Below are 16,910 nucleotides of genomic sequence, written 5' to 3'. Positions count from 1 at the left end.
ACATAAAGCAGGCTTATGCATGGAAATGGCAAGACTGGCTGAAGCAATAAGAAATAATTTGTATCTATCCTGATGAAGGAAGAAGGGATAACGTGGGTTATGATGAAAGAGGAGCAGTTTAGACACTTGGAAGAGTTTTTAAAAAAATTGATAAGGAAGAAGTCAGAGATAGATTATCTATAACTAAAGTGAAACAGATGAGATGCTTTCAAGGATATGGAGTAAAGTTAGTCAAAACTGTGGAGACGCTGGCATAATTTTCAAATTACATTTGGATTCAGGACTAATGAAAGAGGACTGAAAATCTGCACATTTAACACATGTCCAAACAAGAGGGTGTGGCGATACTACAATCTGGTCAGTTTATTTTCAGAGATGGGGAAACTGTTAGGAACAAAAGTTGGGACATATTCAATGATTTTGCCATACTATATTGCCCATACCTTTCAGGGATATGCATTAGTCAGGGGTAAATGGAAAGTAATGGAGAATGGATTTGGTGGGATACCCTTTGGAGGGTCAGTGTGGACTTGTTGGGCCGAAGGACCTGTTTCCACACTGTAGAGATTGTATGATTCTATGAATTGTGGGATAATTAAGGAAAGTTATCACAGCTTTCTTAAGGGAAAATCATGTTCGTTCAGTTTTTGACATAAGGTAACAACGCAGTGACTGAGATAAAGTTATTGGTGTGGTTTACGTGTACTTCCATAAAATATTTTATAAAGTGTAGCACCGTAGATTTTAGAGGGACAGCACAGACACAACTGGAAAAAAATACATTGTTTTGTTCTGTGCTCTACTGGAGATTGTTATAAAATGATGGGTGGGTTGCTCTTCGAAGGGTCGGTGTGGACTTGGTGGGCGGAAGGGCTTGTTTCCACACTGTAGGGAATCTAATCTAATCTAATCTAATCTACAGGGGCGATACAGTGGCTCAGTGGTTAGCACTGCATCCTCACAGCATCAGAAACCCACATTCAATTCCAGCCTCGGGCAACTGTCTGTCTGGAGTTTGCACATTGTCCCCCTGTCTGCATGGGTTTCCTCCGAGTGCTCGGTTTCCTCCCCCAATCCAAAGATGTGCAGGTTTGGTGGATTGGTATTAGGTGCGTCGTTCAGGCGAAATGTAGAGAAATAAGGGAATGGGACTGGGTGGGTTACTCTTCGGAGGGTCGGTGGATGGTTGCTGGGCTGAAGGGCCTGTTCCCACACTGTAGGGATTCTAAATTCCAGGCCAGCCTTGCTCACAGTTGAGCATCACAGCTAATCTCGGCGAATGTGAGACTGCAGATGCTAGAGATTAGAATCTAGAGTGTGGTGCTGGAGAAGCGCAGCAGGTGAGGCAGCATCGGAGGAGCAGGAGAATCGACGTTTCGGGCAAAACTCTCCATGCTTCAGGCTCTCTGCCTTTATTCCTGATGAAGGGCTATTGCCCGAAACATCGATTTTGCTGCTCGTCGGATGCTGCCTGAATTGCTGTGCTCTTCCAGCACCACTGATCCAGTTTCGGGCAAAAGCCCTTCATCAGGTGAGATAAATGGGAGGGATCACAGCTAATCTGCCAACTTCTGGCCCCAAGGTCCCGTACTTCCCGCGGGAGCCTGTGCCCCACAACCTGAGCCGCCTCCGAAATTTTAATTTTGTTTCGTTTAGGGAGGTGAAAAGGAGAGCCCTGTATAGACTGCTGCTGCACACCGTCCACCTCTTCTCCCTCATCCACCGTCCGGACACGCCTTGGCGTGCCCATTTGCCACCGGGCGGTGGGGATCCCCAGTGGAGGGCTCTCTACGTGGGAGTCCTCCCCCTTTCTCTCAGGGATCTGGGGTGGAGGGTGCTGCACGCAGCAGTCCCCTGCAACCGCAGATTGCGGTGGTTCACGGACTCCCAGCCCAACTGCTTGTTCTGTGGCGCTGTGGAGTCCGTGGACCATGTATATATTGGGTGTGGGTGTTTGCACTCCCTTTTTGATTTCCTTAAAAACCTTCTCCTCTGTTTTTGGCTGCACTTCAGTCCCACGCTCCTGATCTTTGGGCACCCGGTACGGAGGAAGGAGGCAGGTCTGAAGACCTCCTCGTGGGTCTGCTCCTGGGCCTGGCCAAACTGGCCATCAACAGGTCCAGGCAGCGGGCCGTGGAGGGGGTCGTTAGGGCCGACTGCCTGCCCCTCTTCCGTGGTTACGTTAGGGCCCGGGTGTCCTTGGAGAAGGAGCACGCGGTGTCGACCAACACCCTGGAGTTGTTCAGGGAGAGGTGGGCGCCGCAGGGAGTGGAGTGCATCATTTCTCCCTCCAACTCTATTTTGATTTAGTCCCTACCCTCCCCTTCACTGTTTTTGATCACACAGCACTGTCCTTTGATGTGAAGGGCAGTGTTTGTCACTGGCCACCCGGGTGTTTTCCTATCTTCCTGGTGGTGGAAATTGAATAAAGATTCGTGCACTTTGTGTCTTTCACTGTGTCTCACACCTGCACACACACACCATGGGTGCTGGGGAAAAAAATAAGCACTAATAAAGAAAAAAAAATCTGCCAACTTCTCTCAGGTTCGTTCCTACCCAAAGTCGTCCGAGATTTACTGTTAAAAAACATAACAGCGGGAATATCCATCAGCGATAGGAAGGACAAGTATTCAGGAGATTTAAGGGAAATATTGACGGATACTCATGCAGATCAAGCTCTGACTTTTTTTTAAACAAGGTGAAACACTTGTTACTCCCCGCTCCAGGCCTTAAGCGTCTCTCCTTCTGTCACCAACCAGGAAAAACATTCAAGGAAACACCATCTGACAGTGTAGTGAAATTAGTTGGTGCCTCCTTAAAACCGCTGAGCCCATCCTGAGAACCACTGACGGATTCATCTCAAACACCATCGTGTAGCGCCACCGTGTGGAACAATATTACACGCAGGAAGGTCCCCGGAGCTCACAGTGACTTCTCGCTCCCAATTCTCTCTGTACGACTGATCTTCTATTTGTTTCTTCTCTCTCCCTCCTTCTTTCCCCCAACCCTACAGAGCTTTTTGCTGATCTTTCGGTTCCCGTTTTGATACGGGGTTTCTTCCCAAAATGTTAACCTGGTTTCTCTCTCTCCACCAGAGACCGACCCCCATCAGTTTACAGCTGGCAGAGGCAGGGGGATGGGATGGATCTGTCAGTGCCCTTTAATCCCAGAGATTGTCAGCGGGGCAGAGTTTTTCCCATCATCATTCCCTCCTGGGTGGAAGAAGGGAAAGAGCCTCTCAGTGAAAGTGTGAGTGAAAGTGTAGAGATGGGACATGGTGTCTGCATTGTAAAATGACACCTGTCCTTCCTCATAGTCCAGGAAAACCCCGATCTTCCGGGGATTCTCACTCATGGAGAGGGGGGTCCGTGAAGGAGATGTGGCTGCAAAATAAACACTTCCAGCAACCAGCCTCAAAATCCAGTAACCGGTGCCAGGTTTTGGGTCTATGTCCCCTTTCCTGTCCACAGACTCTCGGGCGACTCCCACTCTCCACTCGGTCTTGTTCGCGACCTCCACCTCCCAGTAATGTCTCCCTGATTTGAATCCCTCTGATCCCAGTACAAAGGGGCAAGGATCAAATCTCTCCGAGGAGTCAGGCAGCAGCTGCCATTTGTCTCCATGTTTCACGCTGGTCCGGTCCTCAGACAGGATGAGCTGTGGGTGCGCTGTGTTCGGATCCAGAGTCAGAGACGCTGGAGCTGGGGAAGTTGAAACAATGCAGTTAGTGAGGGAGAGGCACTGCATGGTTGAGACTGCATGGGGAGAGGGAGTAATGTATGCAGAAGCACAGAATGTGGAGGTACGATCGCTGGGAAAGGGGAGACTGGAGAGTAAGTGGAGGAAAGCAACATGGTTGCCAAAAGGAGAGGAAGTGCTGAAGAACGGAGGGGGGAATAGGGTGAGGAGAAAGAGAGAGAGAGAGAAAGAAACAGTGAGAAATGAAGAAATGGAAGAGTGAGGGGAGCGGTAAGTGATGAAAAGGGCATGGCAAGGAAGAGGGGTGGTGAGAGACAGGTAAATAGAGAGGGAGGTGACAAGTGGTAGTACAATATTGGTGCTTCAGTGAAGACTGACCGTGGGAAAGGGGAGAGAAACTTTTTTGTGGGGGCAAGAATTTGAGAGCATGGTGTGGAGAGAATGGAGGAGGAGGGAGTGGTGAGCTTGTGCAGACAAGGAGCGAGAAGACGTGAAAGACAGAATGAAGGAACAGTAATGTACTATAGCGCGGGGAGGGAAGAGGAGAGGGAGCCCAGAAATTGAGGTGTGAGTAGGAAAGCAAATATGGATAAAAATGGAAACGTGGATATTGGAAATCAGAAACAAAAACAGAAATTGCTGTAAAACACAGCAGGTGTGACAGCATTTGTGGAGAGAAATCAGAGTTAACGTTTCAGGTCCAGTGACCCTCCTCAGAATGGATGGTAGCTCAGATAAAGATGGTTTATATGCTGAAGACAGGGTGGGAAAGAGGGTAAGGAGTAACAACAGGTGGACATAGAGCCCAAGGAAAGAGAAGGACAGTTGGACAGACAAAGGAGTGGATAACAATTAACCTAGGAGAATGAATAACTACTAATGAGGACTGTTAGTGGTTAACCATGAGTTATGGTCTCTTCAACAAAGGGAAACAAAGTATAGATGGGGTGAACTCTTTGGAGAACATCTACGTTCTATCTGCAAAGAAGACTCTCAGCTTCTAGTTTCCTGCTACTTCAACACATTACTTTGTTCCCTGGCCAACATGTCTGTCTGAGCCTTGCTGCAATGCTCCAGTGAAGGTCAGCGCAAGCTGGAAGAACAGCACATCATTTTCTGCTTGGGAACTCTACAGCCTTCTGGAAACAATGTCAACACTTTTAGGGCTTGAGGCATCTTCTCCTTACACAACCTCCAACACCAGGACTTGTTATTACATTGTCTGCTGTATTACAGAACCACTACCAATCTTCATTAGTAGCTTTTCATTCTCCAAGGTAATTGTCATCCACTCCTTTAGGTGAAAACAATGACTGCAGATGCTGGAAAGTTTTACCTGCACATACACTAACATCATTTATTGTATCTGTTGCTCCCAATGCGGTCTCCTCTACATTGGGGAGACTGGGCGCCTCCTAGCAGAGCGCTTTCGGGAACATCTCCGGGACACCTGCACCAATCAACCACACCGCCCCGTGGCCCAACATTTCAACTCCCCCTCCCACTCTGCCGAGGACATGGAGGTCCTGGGCCTCCTTCACCGCCGCTCCCTCACCACCAGACGCCTGGAGGAAGAACGCCTCATCTTCCGCCTCAGAACACTTCAATCCCAGGGCATCAAAGTGGACTTCAACAGTTTCCTCATTTCCCCTTCCCCCACCTCACCCTAGTTCCAAACTTCCAGCTCAGCACTATCCCCATGACTTGTCCTACCTGCCTATCTTCTTTTCCACCTATCCACTCCACTCTCCCCCAGCCCCCGACCTATCACCTTCATCCCATCCCCCACTCACCCATTGTACTCTATGCTACTTTCTCCCCACCCCCACCCTCCTCTAGCTTATCTCTCCACACTTCAGGCTCTCTGCCTTTATTCTTGATGAAGTGCTTTTGCCCGAAACGTTGATTTTACTGCTCCTTTGGATGCTGCCTGAACTGCTGTGCTCTTCCAGCACCACTAATCCATCATCCACTCTGTCCAACTGTTATTCCTTCCCCTTGGGATCTATCTCAACCTCCCATTTACTCCTTACTCCCTCACTTCACCCTATCTGCTGCATAAAGACAGTTTATTTCTTAGCTGCCATCAGTTCTGAGGAAGCTCAGTGGACCCAAAACTCTTTTTTTTTTCTCCACGGGCGCTGCCAGATCTGCTGAGCCTTTCCAGCAATTTCTGTTTTTGGAACAAATATAGGTGTCTTTTAACTGGTGAGAAACATGAACTGCATATTTCAATGGCAATGGAAGCTGGATATGCTTTAAATTTCCTGAAGCGCTTACCTGGCAATGTCAGGTGCCCCACGAAATCAACAGCAGAGAACAAACTACCCCTATCCCCGCAAAGTGCTGAGCAAGTACTTCACATCTTCCTTCTCTCTTTCCATAACCTATCTCCCTCCAGTTGTTTCCCCACATGCTCTTCTTTAATAAATTTGAACTTATATCATTGAGGAAATCTGCACCTGTACTCCTTTCATTGCAATCTGCGTGTCTAGATTGTTAATCCAGTGACATTACCATTACACTGTACTCCACTGTTGCCCTTTGCCGGAGTGCTGCTGAGAGCACCACCGAGAGTAGTGGCCACTGCTGGTAATCCAGGCACAGGAAATGTATAAATGGGACACCATTGGGTGTCTGGGAAAGTGGGGCATTTAGAGAGGGAAAGACAAGGACAGGTGGTTCAGAAGATAGGCTTTTAATGGCTTTTCCTGCCATCCTTTTCCTGGGTCCTTGATTGTAATCCCACTGCCCCACTGTGCCCCATTTCATTCAGTAGAAATGAAATATCTAACTGAGTGCTGCTCAATTCCCGATCTACCATTGGGTTGTAGGAGAGAAGGGCTGAGTGCAAGTATGTGACGGGACAAACAGAATGCTGCATTTAATTCTACCTGGCTTCAATGACTAGTTAATCCAAGGGCATGGAACCTGATCATCCTTCTGTCAGATAGCTTATTAACTCAGGTAATTTAAAATGAATTTTACCTGGATTGATGACGTTTATCATTTCTCTCCACGCTGTGTACTGTACAGGCCCTTTGAACTTTCCAGTCAACAATATGCCATCCTCTATTTTCATTATTCGTTGTTCTTCACCAAGCCTGCAAATATTAAAATGGTAACATTGTAAATTGACCATAAGTACTTTCATCACTTATATTTTACATGACTTGAAGGATGCAATGAAATAAAAGTCAAGAATAGTCTTAGCATTATAAAGGCTAACAAGGACATAAGGACTTCAAACAGACTTTTTGAAAATAACTGAAAGGGACAGCATGCACACACAATCACAGGTGGACAAAGAGCCACCATTTCCCCCTCTCCCAGGTGAGAAAGTGTTGAGGAGAGTTTTCCTCAGATAATGTGTTTACTACTTATGTGGGGAGCAGAGTCTGCATGTCTGTGTGCTATCAGCACACAGGTAACATGAGCCCTGCACATAGTTTCACAATGACCTTGAAAACCGGTTGGTACAGTTAACATACCTTCAATGGTGATCCAGCATACATGACTAGGATAAATCTCAGTCAAACATCCTGAAGTCAGTGGTTTGGTTTGCACCTTCTGATCAGTGAGGACATTATATGCCATTTAGATATAGCTAATTAGACTTGATGAGGAGGTGCCGGTGTTGGACTGGAGTGGACAAAGTTAAAAATCAAACAACACCAGGTTATAGACCAACAGGGTTATTTTGAAGTACCCAAAGGCATGTAGGCCGGGTGGATTACCCCTGGGAAGCATAAGAGTCAGGGATGAGATGCCCCACGGAGGGGCCAAATGGTTTGCTCCTATGCTGTAGACAGTCTATAAACCTGCAGGCAGTTAGTTGCTATAACTTTGCCTATGTCATTTGAGTTGTTCCACATTCCTCAAATTTAATTTTTTCCACAAACCTCCATTGTGCTCTAATTACAATCTGATGTTTTGTGATTGTGCGGGTGTGTCTGGTACTGTGTGTGTGTTGGGGAGTGAGTCATTGTGGAAAAAGTGAGGACTGCAGATGCTGGAGATCAGAGCTGAAAATGTGTTGCTGGAAAAGCGCAGCAGGTCAGGCAGCATCCAGGGAACAGGAGAATCGATGTTTTGGGCATAAGCCCTGAAGAAGGGCTTATGCCCGAAACGTCGATTCTCTTGCTCCTTGGATGCTGCCTGACCTGCTGCGCTTTTCCAGCAACACATTTTCAGAGTGAGTTATTGTGCCTGGAAGGGAAATTGTGATTCCAGTTTGTTTTGCTCCTTCACAATCTTCCATGCAAAGTGCAAAACTTCACACAGCCTGTTCAATCATTAACAGAGCACTCCCACCCCTGTGTTTTCACATTTCATTAGTCGATGATCCCTGAATTCTGTTACTTTATTGAGTAAACTAATGGTTCTGAAAGAGTAAATGTTCAAATTACAGTGAGCTCTGCTGAGTCACAGAGCCTTGAGTAGAGAACCAGGGACTCTGCTTAAGAATTAAAATAACTTTTATATCGTTATTGAGGTTCAATTAAAAAAAACACGTTATTGCCTAAGAGAAGAGCTTCTCTTGCTGTGAATTATTTGTTGACCTGTGAATTATTGCTCGTACAATTACAACATTTAAAAAGCATCTGGATGGCTATATGAGTAAGCAGGGTTGACAGGGATATGGGCCAAGTGCTGGCAAATTGGGCTAGATGAGGTTAGGATATCTGGTCAGCATGGAGGAGTTGGACAAAAGGGTCTGTTTCTGTGTTGTACTTCTCAATGACTCTACGAGCTTTCAGAGCACTGTTCCTTCATCAGGTAGCTAGTCTGTTAGGCATTTAGACTACAATAGAATGCAATGGGAAAATAGTTAACTTTTTATGACCTCTGGGGAACATAAACATAGCTTTGTATAAGTTTATTTTGTTTACTGTAGTAAGGCTGTAGTTTTTTTTAAGACTGTTCGGGGGCTGAACAACTAGGTTTAAACTTTGAATTAACAGTTAGAATATATGACATTTACAAAGGCTAGGGAGATGTGAGCTGTCCATTCAAAATAGGGTGTGTAACTGTATTTTAAGTGTAAAAGTCCTGACTATTTGTAACTGGGAGAACCTTTGAGCACTTGTAGTAATTGAATCACTTATTCTTTGTACTCAAATTGCTAAGTGTCCACTCTGTTATTTAACACTTTCCATTTGACTCTTCAAAAATATTCAGAGTTTCAGGGGGAGAAAAGCATGTCCTACCTTATCTTCTGGTTAGCTTCTTCCTGAAAGAAATAAATCACCAACAGTGAGGAAGATAATAACAGACTCATGAAAGACATTGGCTGGTGAAGTGAGCTGACAAGGATCAGTTTTTTTTTAATATTGAAAAGGTGAGCTGAAAGTGACTACACTTCACATCAAGGCAACATTTGTCTGTGTATATCTTCAAGAATGCCTAGAAATGCTAGAGTCAGTAGGAAGCAAAGAACATATTGGAGTCACATCTAGGATAAAGGAACTACCTTGTGGTTGTGGACTTAATCATCTAAGCCCAGGACACCAAGAGTTCTTCAGGGTAGATATTTTCCGAATCAACCTGTTCAGAGATGTTATTACACACCTCTGGGGCATGTGGGTCTTGAACACTGGCCTCCTGGCATTCCTGATGAAGGGCTTATACCCAAGGGTCACCTCTCCTGATTCTCTGCCTGACCTCCTGTGCTTTTTGACTCCTGGGTCAGAGACAGTGTCTCTACCACTGTGGCGCAAGAGCCCTGAATTTCTTAAAGTAGTGTCCTAGACTCAACCATCTTTAGTTGTTTTGTCAATGATCTGCCCTCCATCCAAAGGTCAGAAGTGCAGTCATTCACAATGTTCGGCACCATTCATGACTGCTCAGATTCCAAAAGCAGTCTGTATCCATAAGCAGCAAGACCTGGTGCTTAGGAGGTTCAAGCTTAGGCTAAAAAGTGGCAAGTAACATTCGACAAATGCCAGACAATGATCATCTTCAACAAGAGAGATTCTAACCATTGCCCTTGACATTTTATGGCATTATAATCATCTCTTAATTCCCCACTTTCTACATCCTGTGTGTTACCATTGACTAGAAACCGAACTGGATCAGACATAAACAATAACGCTTTAAAACAGTTCAGAGGCTAAAACTTGTCTGGTGAATAACTTATCTCCTTTCTCCCCACCATCTATCCAAGGCACAGGTCCGAGATCTGATGAATGAGAGCAGTTCCAAAAACATTCAACAAGCTTGACGTTATCCAGAACAAATCAGCCAACTTAATTGACAACCCAGCTTCAACATTCATTTCTTCCCAAGGCAACAATGTGCACCATCGACAAGATACACTGAAACAACTCACCAAGCTTCCTCCAATACCACCTTCCAAATCCACGATATCTGCCATGTAAAAGGACAATGACAGGAGATGCGTAGAAACAACGCCGTCTGTGAATTCCCCTCTAAGCCACACATCACCCTGGCTTCAAAATATATTGCCGTTGCTTTTTGTGTGACTGGGTCTTGTCCTGGAACTTCCTTCCTAAGAATAATATAGGTGGCCCTTCACTCCAATGACGGCAATGGCTCAAGAAGGCAGCTCACATCAGCTTCTCCGGAGCACTTGGGGATCAGAAATTAATGCTGGCCCAAGCATCCACATCCCATGACCAAATAAGGAAATGTGTGTTTTAAATAGGAACCTGGGGAACCGCGGGAACTTCAGAGAATTGGCAAAATCGGACTGTTAAGATTTGATTTTAACAATAACAATGAATCAAAACAGATAATACTGTAATTACTCAGCAGTACTGGCAACAAGTGTGCAAAGGTTAACCAAATGAATGTTTCAGGTCATGGGCCTATTCTTTAGAACTGGTAATCGGAATGTACTGCCTGACACGAGGGGGGAAACATGCCCACAGCACTTTCCAAAATAGAATTGGGTGTAGACTTAAAAAGGAAAAAGATATAAAATTATTGTGAACTCCTAAACAATATTAAACTTGTGCAACACTAAAGTTAAGGGTTAAGATCACCACAATGCAGGTAGAAAGTGTGAGAATCAATTAAATCGACAGCAGAACCACCCTGGAAAAGATAAGTCAATAGGTTAAAACCTGCTTTTCTTTGTTTAATTAAGTGCTGCATTTATTGCAATGTTACAAGTCAGTTGTTTTGTAACTGGCTGATGTTTCAGTGAGCAAACACATTGGACTGCAAACACTAACACCGCTTTCTTTTCACAGATGCTGCCAGACCTGATGAGTTTCTCCAGCACTTTCTGAAGCATTCAAGCACCTCACCATCAGAAATGCCACCTCGTCTTTTTGCCTTATTTCTTTCTGCAGTTTTGAAATGTCCTTCTCAATAGAACTTAAATGTTCCTGAATCTCTTGACGGTTTCTCTCCATTGGTTCCAGAATCCTGTCCACTTCTTCCCTGAGATCTCTGAGTAAACGCTGTTCTTTCTCAGTGAGAATCTGGTGCATTTTAGTGAACTCGGATGTGATGTGGGTCTGCAGACTGCTCGCCTGTTCCTACCAAATGAAATGTGAAACTTCATTAATGTCCCGCGATAAAGGGAACAAAACTAACCGAGATCCCAGAGAATCAGCACAGGGAGAGCTCACCCTAATTTGTGAAATCTTCAGTTTCTGTTCCAGTTCCTTTTCTAGAACCGCCGATTTCTTCTCTGTGAGAGAACTTAGGGAAGATTTCATCTGATCCTGGGTTTGAGACAGTAAAACGACAGAATGAAATTTTAAACTATGGAAAATATAATTTAGAAAAATCAGATGTCAAGTCATTTCCATTACCTGGTAGATTTCAAAAGCTTCATTGACCGGCATAAAGTTGTGAGATTTGTGCTCCCGCGAATCCCGACAAATCAGACAGATCAATTTCTTGTCAGTTTCACAAAACAGTTTCAGCTCTTCCTGATGTTCCTCACAGTGAAGTCTATTTGCCCTTTTTTTCGGATCCAGCTTTAATTTTCGAGCGTCCCGGGCCAGATTCGACAAGGTGCGGTTTACCCCGGGGTTTCCTTCCGGAAACATCTCTCTACATTCCGGGCAGGAGTTTTCCCAACTCTGGGTGACACAGGTGCGGCAGAAGTAGTGTCCACACTCCAGTGGAACGAGATTGGTAAAGAAATCCAGACAAATGGGACAAATGATTTTTTCAGTCCTACTCTCGGCCTGCTGTCTGGAAGCCATGTTTACACACTCGACACTTCTGTTTGAAACCGTTTATCCGTTTCAATGTTGCTGATGCTGTGCTGCCGGGAACATCCAGTTTTGTGACTTCCTACTGAAGGTCACGGAAATGTTACAGTGCGGAATGAGACCGTACGGCCCTTTGGTACTGCACCGGCTCTCCCAATGACCGCCACATCTCCAGAGAACCGTTCCTCTGCTTTCTCTCCTTCATTCTGCGCATCGTTAATTTTCAAATAAAAGTCAAAATCCCCTTCGAAGGATTCGATTGAACCGACCCGCACCACATCCTCACGATAGGGATGTCAGACTTTCGCCACCCGCTGGGTGAAAACCCACCCTTCACGAGTAGCATTACTCTCTTGTTTTAAAATCCTTCAATCACTTCCCCGCTCAACCTTGGCTTCTCTAAAGAAAGCATGGTGTGGAGGTGTCGGGGGTTTGACTGCGGTGGACAAAGTCAGAAGTTAGGAGGAAGTGAGGACTGCAGATGCTGGAGATCAGAGTCGATCAGTGCGGGTCAGGCAGCATCCGAGGAGCAGGAGGATCGACGTTTCAGGGAAAGGTAGCTGAGACTGCAATGGGTAGGTGAAGGTGGAGGTGGAGGTGGAAGTGTTAGGTCGAAGCGGATAGGTACGATGGAAGATGGATAGATAGGGCAGGTCAAGAAGACGTTGCCCAGTTGGAAGGTTGGATCTGAGATAAGGTGGGGGGAGGGGAAATGAGGAAACTGGTGAATTCCACATTGATCCCGTGTGGTTGGAGGGTCCCAAGGCGGAAGATGAGGCGTTCTTCCTCCAGGCTTCGGGTGGTAAGGGTTTGGCGACGGAGGAGGCCCAGGACCTGCATGTCAGAAGTTACAGACACCACATTATAGTCCAACAGGTTTACTTGAAATCGCAAGCTTTCAAAGCGCTGCTCTTTCCTCAGATGAAGTCCAAGTAAACAGTTCTAGCTTTTCTAATATATCTTCATGACCAAAATTCCTCACCCCCGGAACCATTTCCATAAACTATTGTTTTCCAATAATTCCTGAAGCATAGTGCCCAGACTCGGATGCAATATTGCAGCTGGGTCACAGATTTCTATAACACCGAAAAGGCCCTTCGACTCATCCAGTCTGTGCTGGTCAAAGACGTCCACCTAACTAAAGCCAATTCCATTTTCCAGCACTTGGGCCTAGCCTGTGTGCTTTGGCCCATCTAATTTCTAACTTCCTAATTGTTATGACTGTTTCTGTCTCTACCACCCTCACATATTCAGATTTCTACCGCCCCCCCCCCCCCCCCACCACCACCACCACTGCATGAAAAGGTTCTTCCTTGAATCTTCTCTAAACCCTTACTTTAAATTTATGCTCACTGGTTATTGATCCCGCCATCAAGGGGAGAAGGTTCTTCCTGATTATCCCTATGGAAGGACGTTGTGAAACTTGAACTGGTTCAGAAAAGATTTACAAGCATGTTGCCAGGTTTGGAGGGTTTGAGCTATAGGAAGAGGCTGAATAGACTGGACATGTTTTACCTGGAGCGTCAGAGGCTGAGGGGTGACTTTATAGAGGTTTATAAAATCACGAGGGGCACAGATAGGTCTTTTCCTTGGGGTGGGAGACTACAGAAGTAGAGTACATAGGTTTAGGGTGAGAGGGGAAAATTTAAAAGGGACATAAGGGGCAACTTTTTCACGCAGAGAGTGGTGCATGTATGGAATGGACTGCCAGAGGAAGTGGTGGAGGCTGGTACAATTGTAACATTTAAAAAGCATCTGGATGGGTACATGAATAGAAAGGGTTTAGAGGGATATGGGCCAAGTGCTGCCAAATGGGATGTGATTAATTTAATATATCTGGTCAGCATGGACGAGTTGGACCGTTTCCATGTTGTACATTTCTATGATTCTATCTCGATTATGTTCTGTGCTTTAAGAAAAATAAACCCGGTCAGCCCATTCTCTCTTCCTATTAAAACTCGCTAGCTCAGGCAACCTCAAGGTAAATCTCCTCTGCACTCCGCAATGCTACCACATCACTTCCGAATAAACACAGAAACCAGTCACAGCATTCATCACGGAATTATTACACACTCACATGTATCCCATCCAGTTATGCACGCGGAGAGAAAACTGAGTTAAACCATAAGACCATAAGACATAGGAGCGGAAGTAAGGCCATTCAGCCCATCGAGTCCACTCTGCCATTCAATCATGGCTGATGGGCATTTCAACTCCACTTACCTGCATTCTCCCCATAGCCCTTAATTCCTTGTGACATCAAGAATTTATCAATTTCTGCTTGAAGACATTTAGCATCCCAGCCTCCACTGCACTCTGTGGCAATGAATTCCACAGGCCCACCACTCTCTGGCTGAAGAAATGTCTCCGCATTTCTGTTCTGAATTTACCCCCTTTAATTCTAAGGCTGTGTCCACGGGTCCTAGTCTCCTCATCTAACGGAAACAATTTCCTAGCGTCCACCCTCTCCAAGCCATGTATTATCTTGTAAGTTTTTATTAGATCTCCCCTTAATCTTCTAAGCTCCAATGAATACAATCCCAGGATCCTCAGCTATTCCTCATATTTTAGACCTACCATTCCAGGGATCATCCGTATGAATCTCTGCTGGACATGCTCCAGTGCCAGTATGTCCCTCCTGAGGTGTGGGGACCAAAGCTGGACACAGTACTCCAGATGGGGCCTAACCAGAACTTTATAAAGTCTCAGTAGCACAACGGTGCTTTTATATTCCAACCCTCTTGGATACTTGACAACATTGCATTCGTTTTCTTAATCAAGGACTCAACCTGCATGTTTACCTTTAGAGAATCCTCAACTAGCACTCCCAGATCGCTCTGTACTTTGGCCTTACAAACTTTCTCACCGTTTAGAAAGTAGTCCATGCTTGTATTCTTTTTTCCAAAGTGCAAGACCTCGCATTTACTCACATTGAATTCCATCAGCCATTTCCTGGACCACTCTTCCAAACTGTCTAGATCCTTCTGCAACCTCCCCACTTCCTCAGTACTACCTGCCTGCCCACCTAACTTTGTATCATCAGCAAACTTTGCTAGAATGCCCCCAGTCCCTTCATCCAGATCATTAATAGATAATGTGAACAGCTGCGGCCCCAACACTGAACCCTGCGGGACACCGCTTGTCACCGGCTGCCATTCCGAAAAAGAACCTTTTATCCCAACTCTCTGCCTTCTGTCAGACAGCCAATCCTCAATCCATACCAGTCGCTCACCTCGAACACCATGGGCCCTCACCTTGCTCAGCAGCCCCGTGTGGCACCTTATCAAAGGCCTTTTGGAAGTCGAGGCAGACCACATCCACTGGGTTTCCCCCATCTAACCTACTTGTCACCTCTTCAAAGAACTCCAACAGGTTTGTCAGGCACGACCTCCACTTACTAAATCTATGTTGACATGTTCTAATCCGACCCTGCTCTTCCAAAAATTTAGAAACCTCATCCTTAATGATGGATTCCAGAATTTTACCAACAACCGAGGTTAGGCTAATTGGCCTATAATTTTCCATCTTTTGTCTTGATCCTTTCTTGAACAATGGGGTTACAACAGCGATCTTCCAATCATCCGGGACTTTCCCTGACTCCAGTGACTTTTGAAAGATCTCAACCAACGCCGCCGCTATTTCCTCAGCCACCTCCCTCAGAACTCAGAGTTCAAGGGCAAACAGCGTTTCAGCGTAGCAGGGGAATAACTGCACCCATTTGGAACTGGACCTTGGACGTCAACTGGCAGGACTTGCTGTCAATGATCCGTTTTACAGAGTGTGACATCAAGGAGTCGTCGTCATAGACTCATAGCGATGTACAACAAGGAATCAGATCTTTCGGTCCAATTTGTCTCTGCCGACCAGATATCCTCAATTAATCTAGTCCCATTTGCCCATATCCATCTAAACCATTCCTATTTAAATACCCATCCAGATGCCTTTTTAGCTGCAACTGTACCTGGTTTCACCACTTCCTGTGGCAGTTCATAACGGACACGTACCATCCAGAGAGTGCACATTTAGGGAATACATGTATTTAATGTTTTTGTAGTTGTGAATGGCACATAAGTGCAGGAGTTTCCTGAAAATTAAACCGAGCCTCACGGGTCTAATCCCGGGGAAAATATGTTTTCTGTATGTGTCAATAAGGGTGTACCTTGGAGATTTTTCATCCTTTATGTCTAAGGGTGGTGGTCTGCTGCCACAGACAGTATTCTGTCTCAAATTCTGGATCTCATGCCTTGGGTTTGCAACCTGTAGTGAGCCCAGGAATGAAATGACTCCCTCCACGCCCATCTCCGCCTCCTCTGTCTCACTCTTCTCACCCTCCCCCACTGATCATCACCCTGGTGGTCTGCATTCAAGAAGTTTGTTCGTTCCCGACTTTGTTCATGCATCGAAGCGCTCCAATCTTTCCTCTGGGGGAAAAAAAAGTGGATTGGACAGAAACTTTGTTCAAAATTAATAATAATCATTCCGGGGAAATCATCTGGAAACCGCTGAACTCAAGGTATTCAGCAATGAAGTGTTAATGAAAGGTAAACCGGTTTGACCACATCAGGGTGTGAAAATGGCTTCCAGACAGCAGCTCCGCAGCTTGACCGAGGAGGTCATTTGTCCCATTTGTCTGGATTTCTTCAGGGACCCGGTTTCACTGGAGTGTGGACACAACTTCTGTCGCTCCTGCATCACCCAGTGTTGGGAAAATGGGCAGAGACATTCCTGCCCGGAATGTAGAAGTGAATTTCCCGAAATTAGCCTGAGAGTGAACTGGGCCTTATCGAGTCTGGCCGAGAAAGCTCGAACATTAAATTTGGAACCGCAGAAAGAGGAATGTAAACTTCAGTGTGAGCATCATCAGGAAGATTTGAAGCTGTTCTGTGTAACTGAAAAAAAATTGAGCTGTTTAATTTGTCGTGATTCGCGTCAACACGCACTCCACAAATTCCTACCGATTAAAGAAGCAGTTGAAGTCTATAAGGTAAATGCGAGAGAGAAAAAAATATATAAACT

At 45.6% G+C, this 16,910-nt stretch overlaps 2 protein-coding genes across 4 annotated transcripts in view; one reads left to right on the top strand and one right to left on the bottom strand.

Annotated features, from left to right (window-relative positions):
* Positions 1 to 1,850: 1,850 nt before the first annotated feature.
* The window catches only part of LOC148140106 (zinc-binding protein A33-like), a 15,156-nt gene continuing 96 nt past the window's right edge, over positions 1,851 to 16,910 (bottom strand). The window contains exons 2-7 of one of the 2 annotated variants that reach the window (XM_087979313.1): positions 11,487 to 12,728; positions 11,301 to 11,396; positions 10,974 to 11,207; positions 8,910 to 8,932; positions 6,688 to 6,803; positions 1,851 to 3,701 (exon numbers count right to left, since the gene is read on the bottom strand). In XM_087979313.1, the coding sequence (XP_087835439.1) occupies positions 3,151 to 3,701; positions 6,688 to 6,803; positions 8,910 to 8,932; positions 10,974 to 11,207; positions 11,301 to 11,396; positions 11,487 to 11,885 (1,419 nt within the window). In that variant the 5' untranslated portion in view covers positions 11,886 to 12,728 and the 3' untranslated portion in view covers positions 1,851 to 3,150. Of the gene's footprint in view, positions 3,702 to 6,687; positions 6,804 to 8,909; positions 8,933 to 10,973; positions 11,208 to 11,300; positions 11,397 to 11,486; positions 13,081 to 16,910 lie in introns of those variants that run through there. The other variant, XM_087979314.1, reaches the window with a different exon arrangement.
* LOC122541441 (zinc-binding protein A33-like) overlaps positions 14,352 to 16,910 on the top strand; it is a 23,690-nt gene continuing 21,131 nt past the window's right edge. For both annotated transcript variants that reach the window (XM_087979308.1, XM_043678219.2), the window contains exon 1: positions 14,352 to 16,878. In XM_087979308.1, the coding sequence (XP_087835434.1) occupies positions 16,468 to 16,878 (411 nt within the window). In that variant the 5' untranslated portion in view covers positions 14,352 to 16,467. The remainder of the gene's footprint in view (positions 16,879 to 16,910) is intronic.

This window comes from Chiloscyllium plagiosum, unplaced genomic scaffold, assembly GCF_037043375.1.
Source record: "Chiloscyllium plagiosum isolate Xiang-an unplaced genomic scaffold, Cpla_swu_hap1 HiC_scaffold_35, whole genome shotgun sequence".
Taxonomy (NCBI): domain Eukaryota; kingdom Metazoa; phylum Chordata; class Chondrichthyes; order Orectolobiformes; family Hemiscylliidae; genus Chiloscyllium; species Chiloscyllium plagiosum.
The sequence above is the reverse complement of the archived record's forward strand: the minus strand, read 5'-3'. Positions and strand labels throughout refer to the sequence as shown.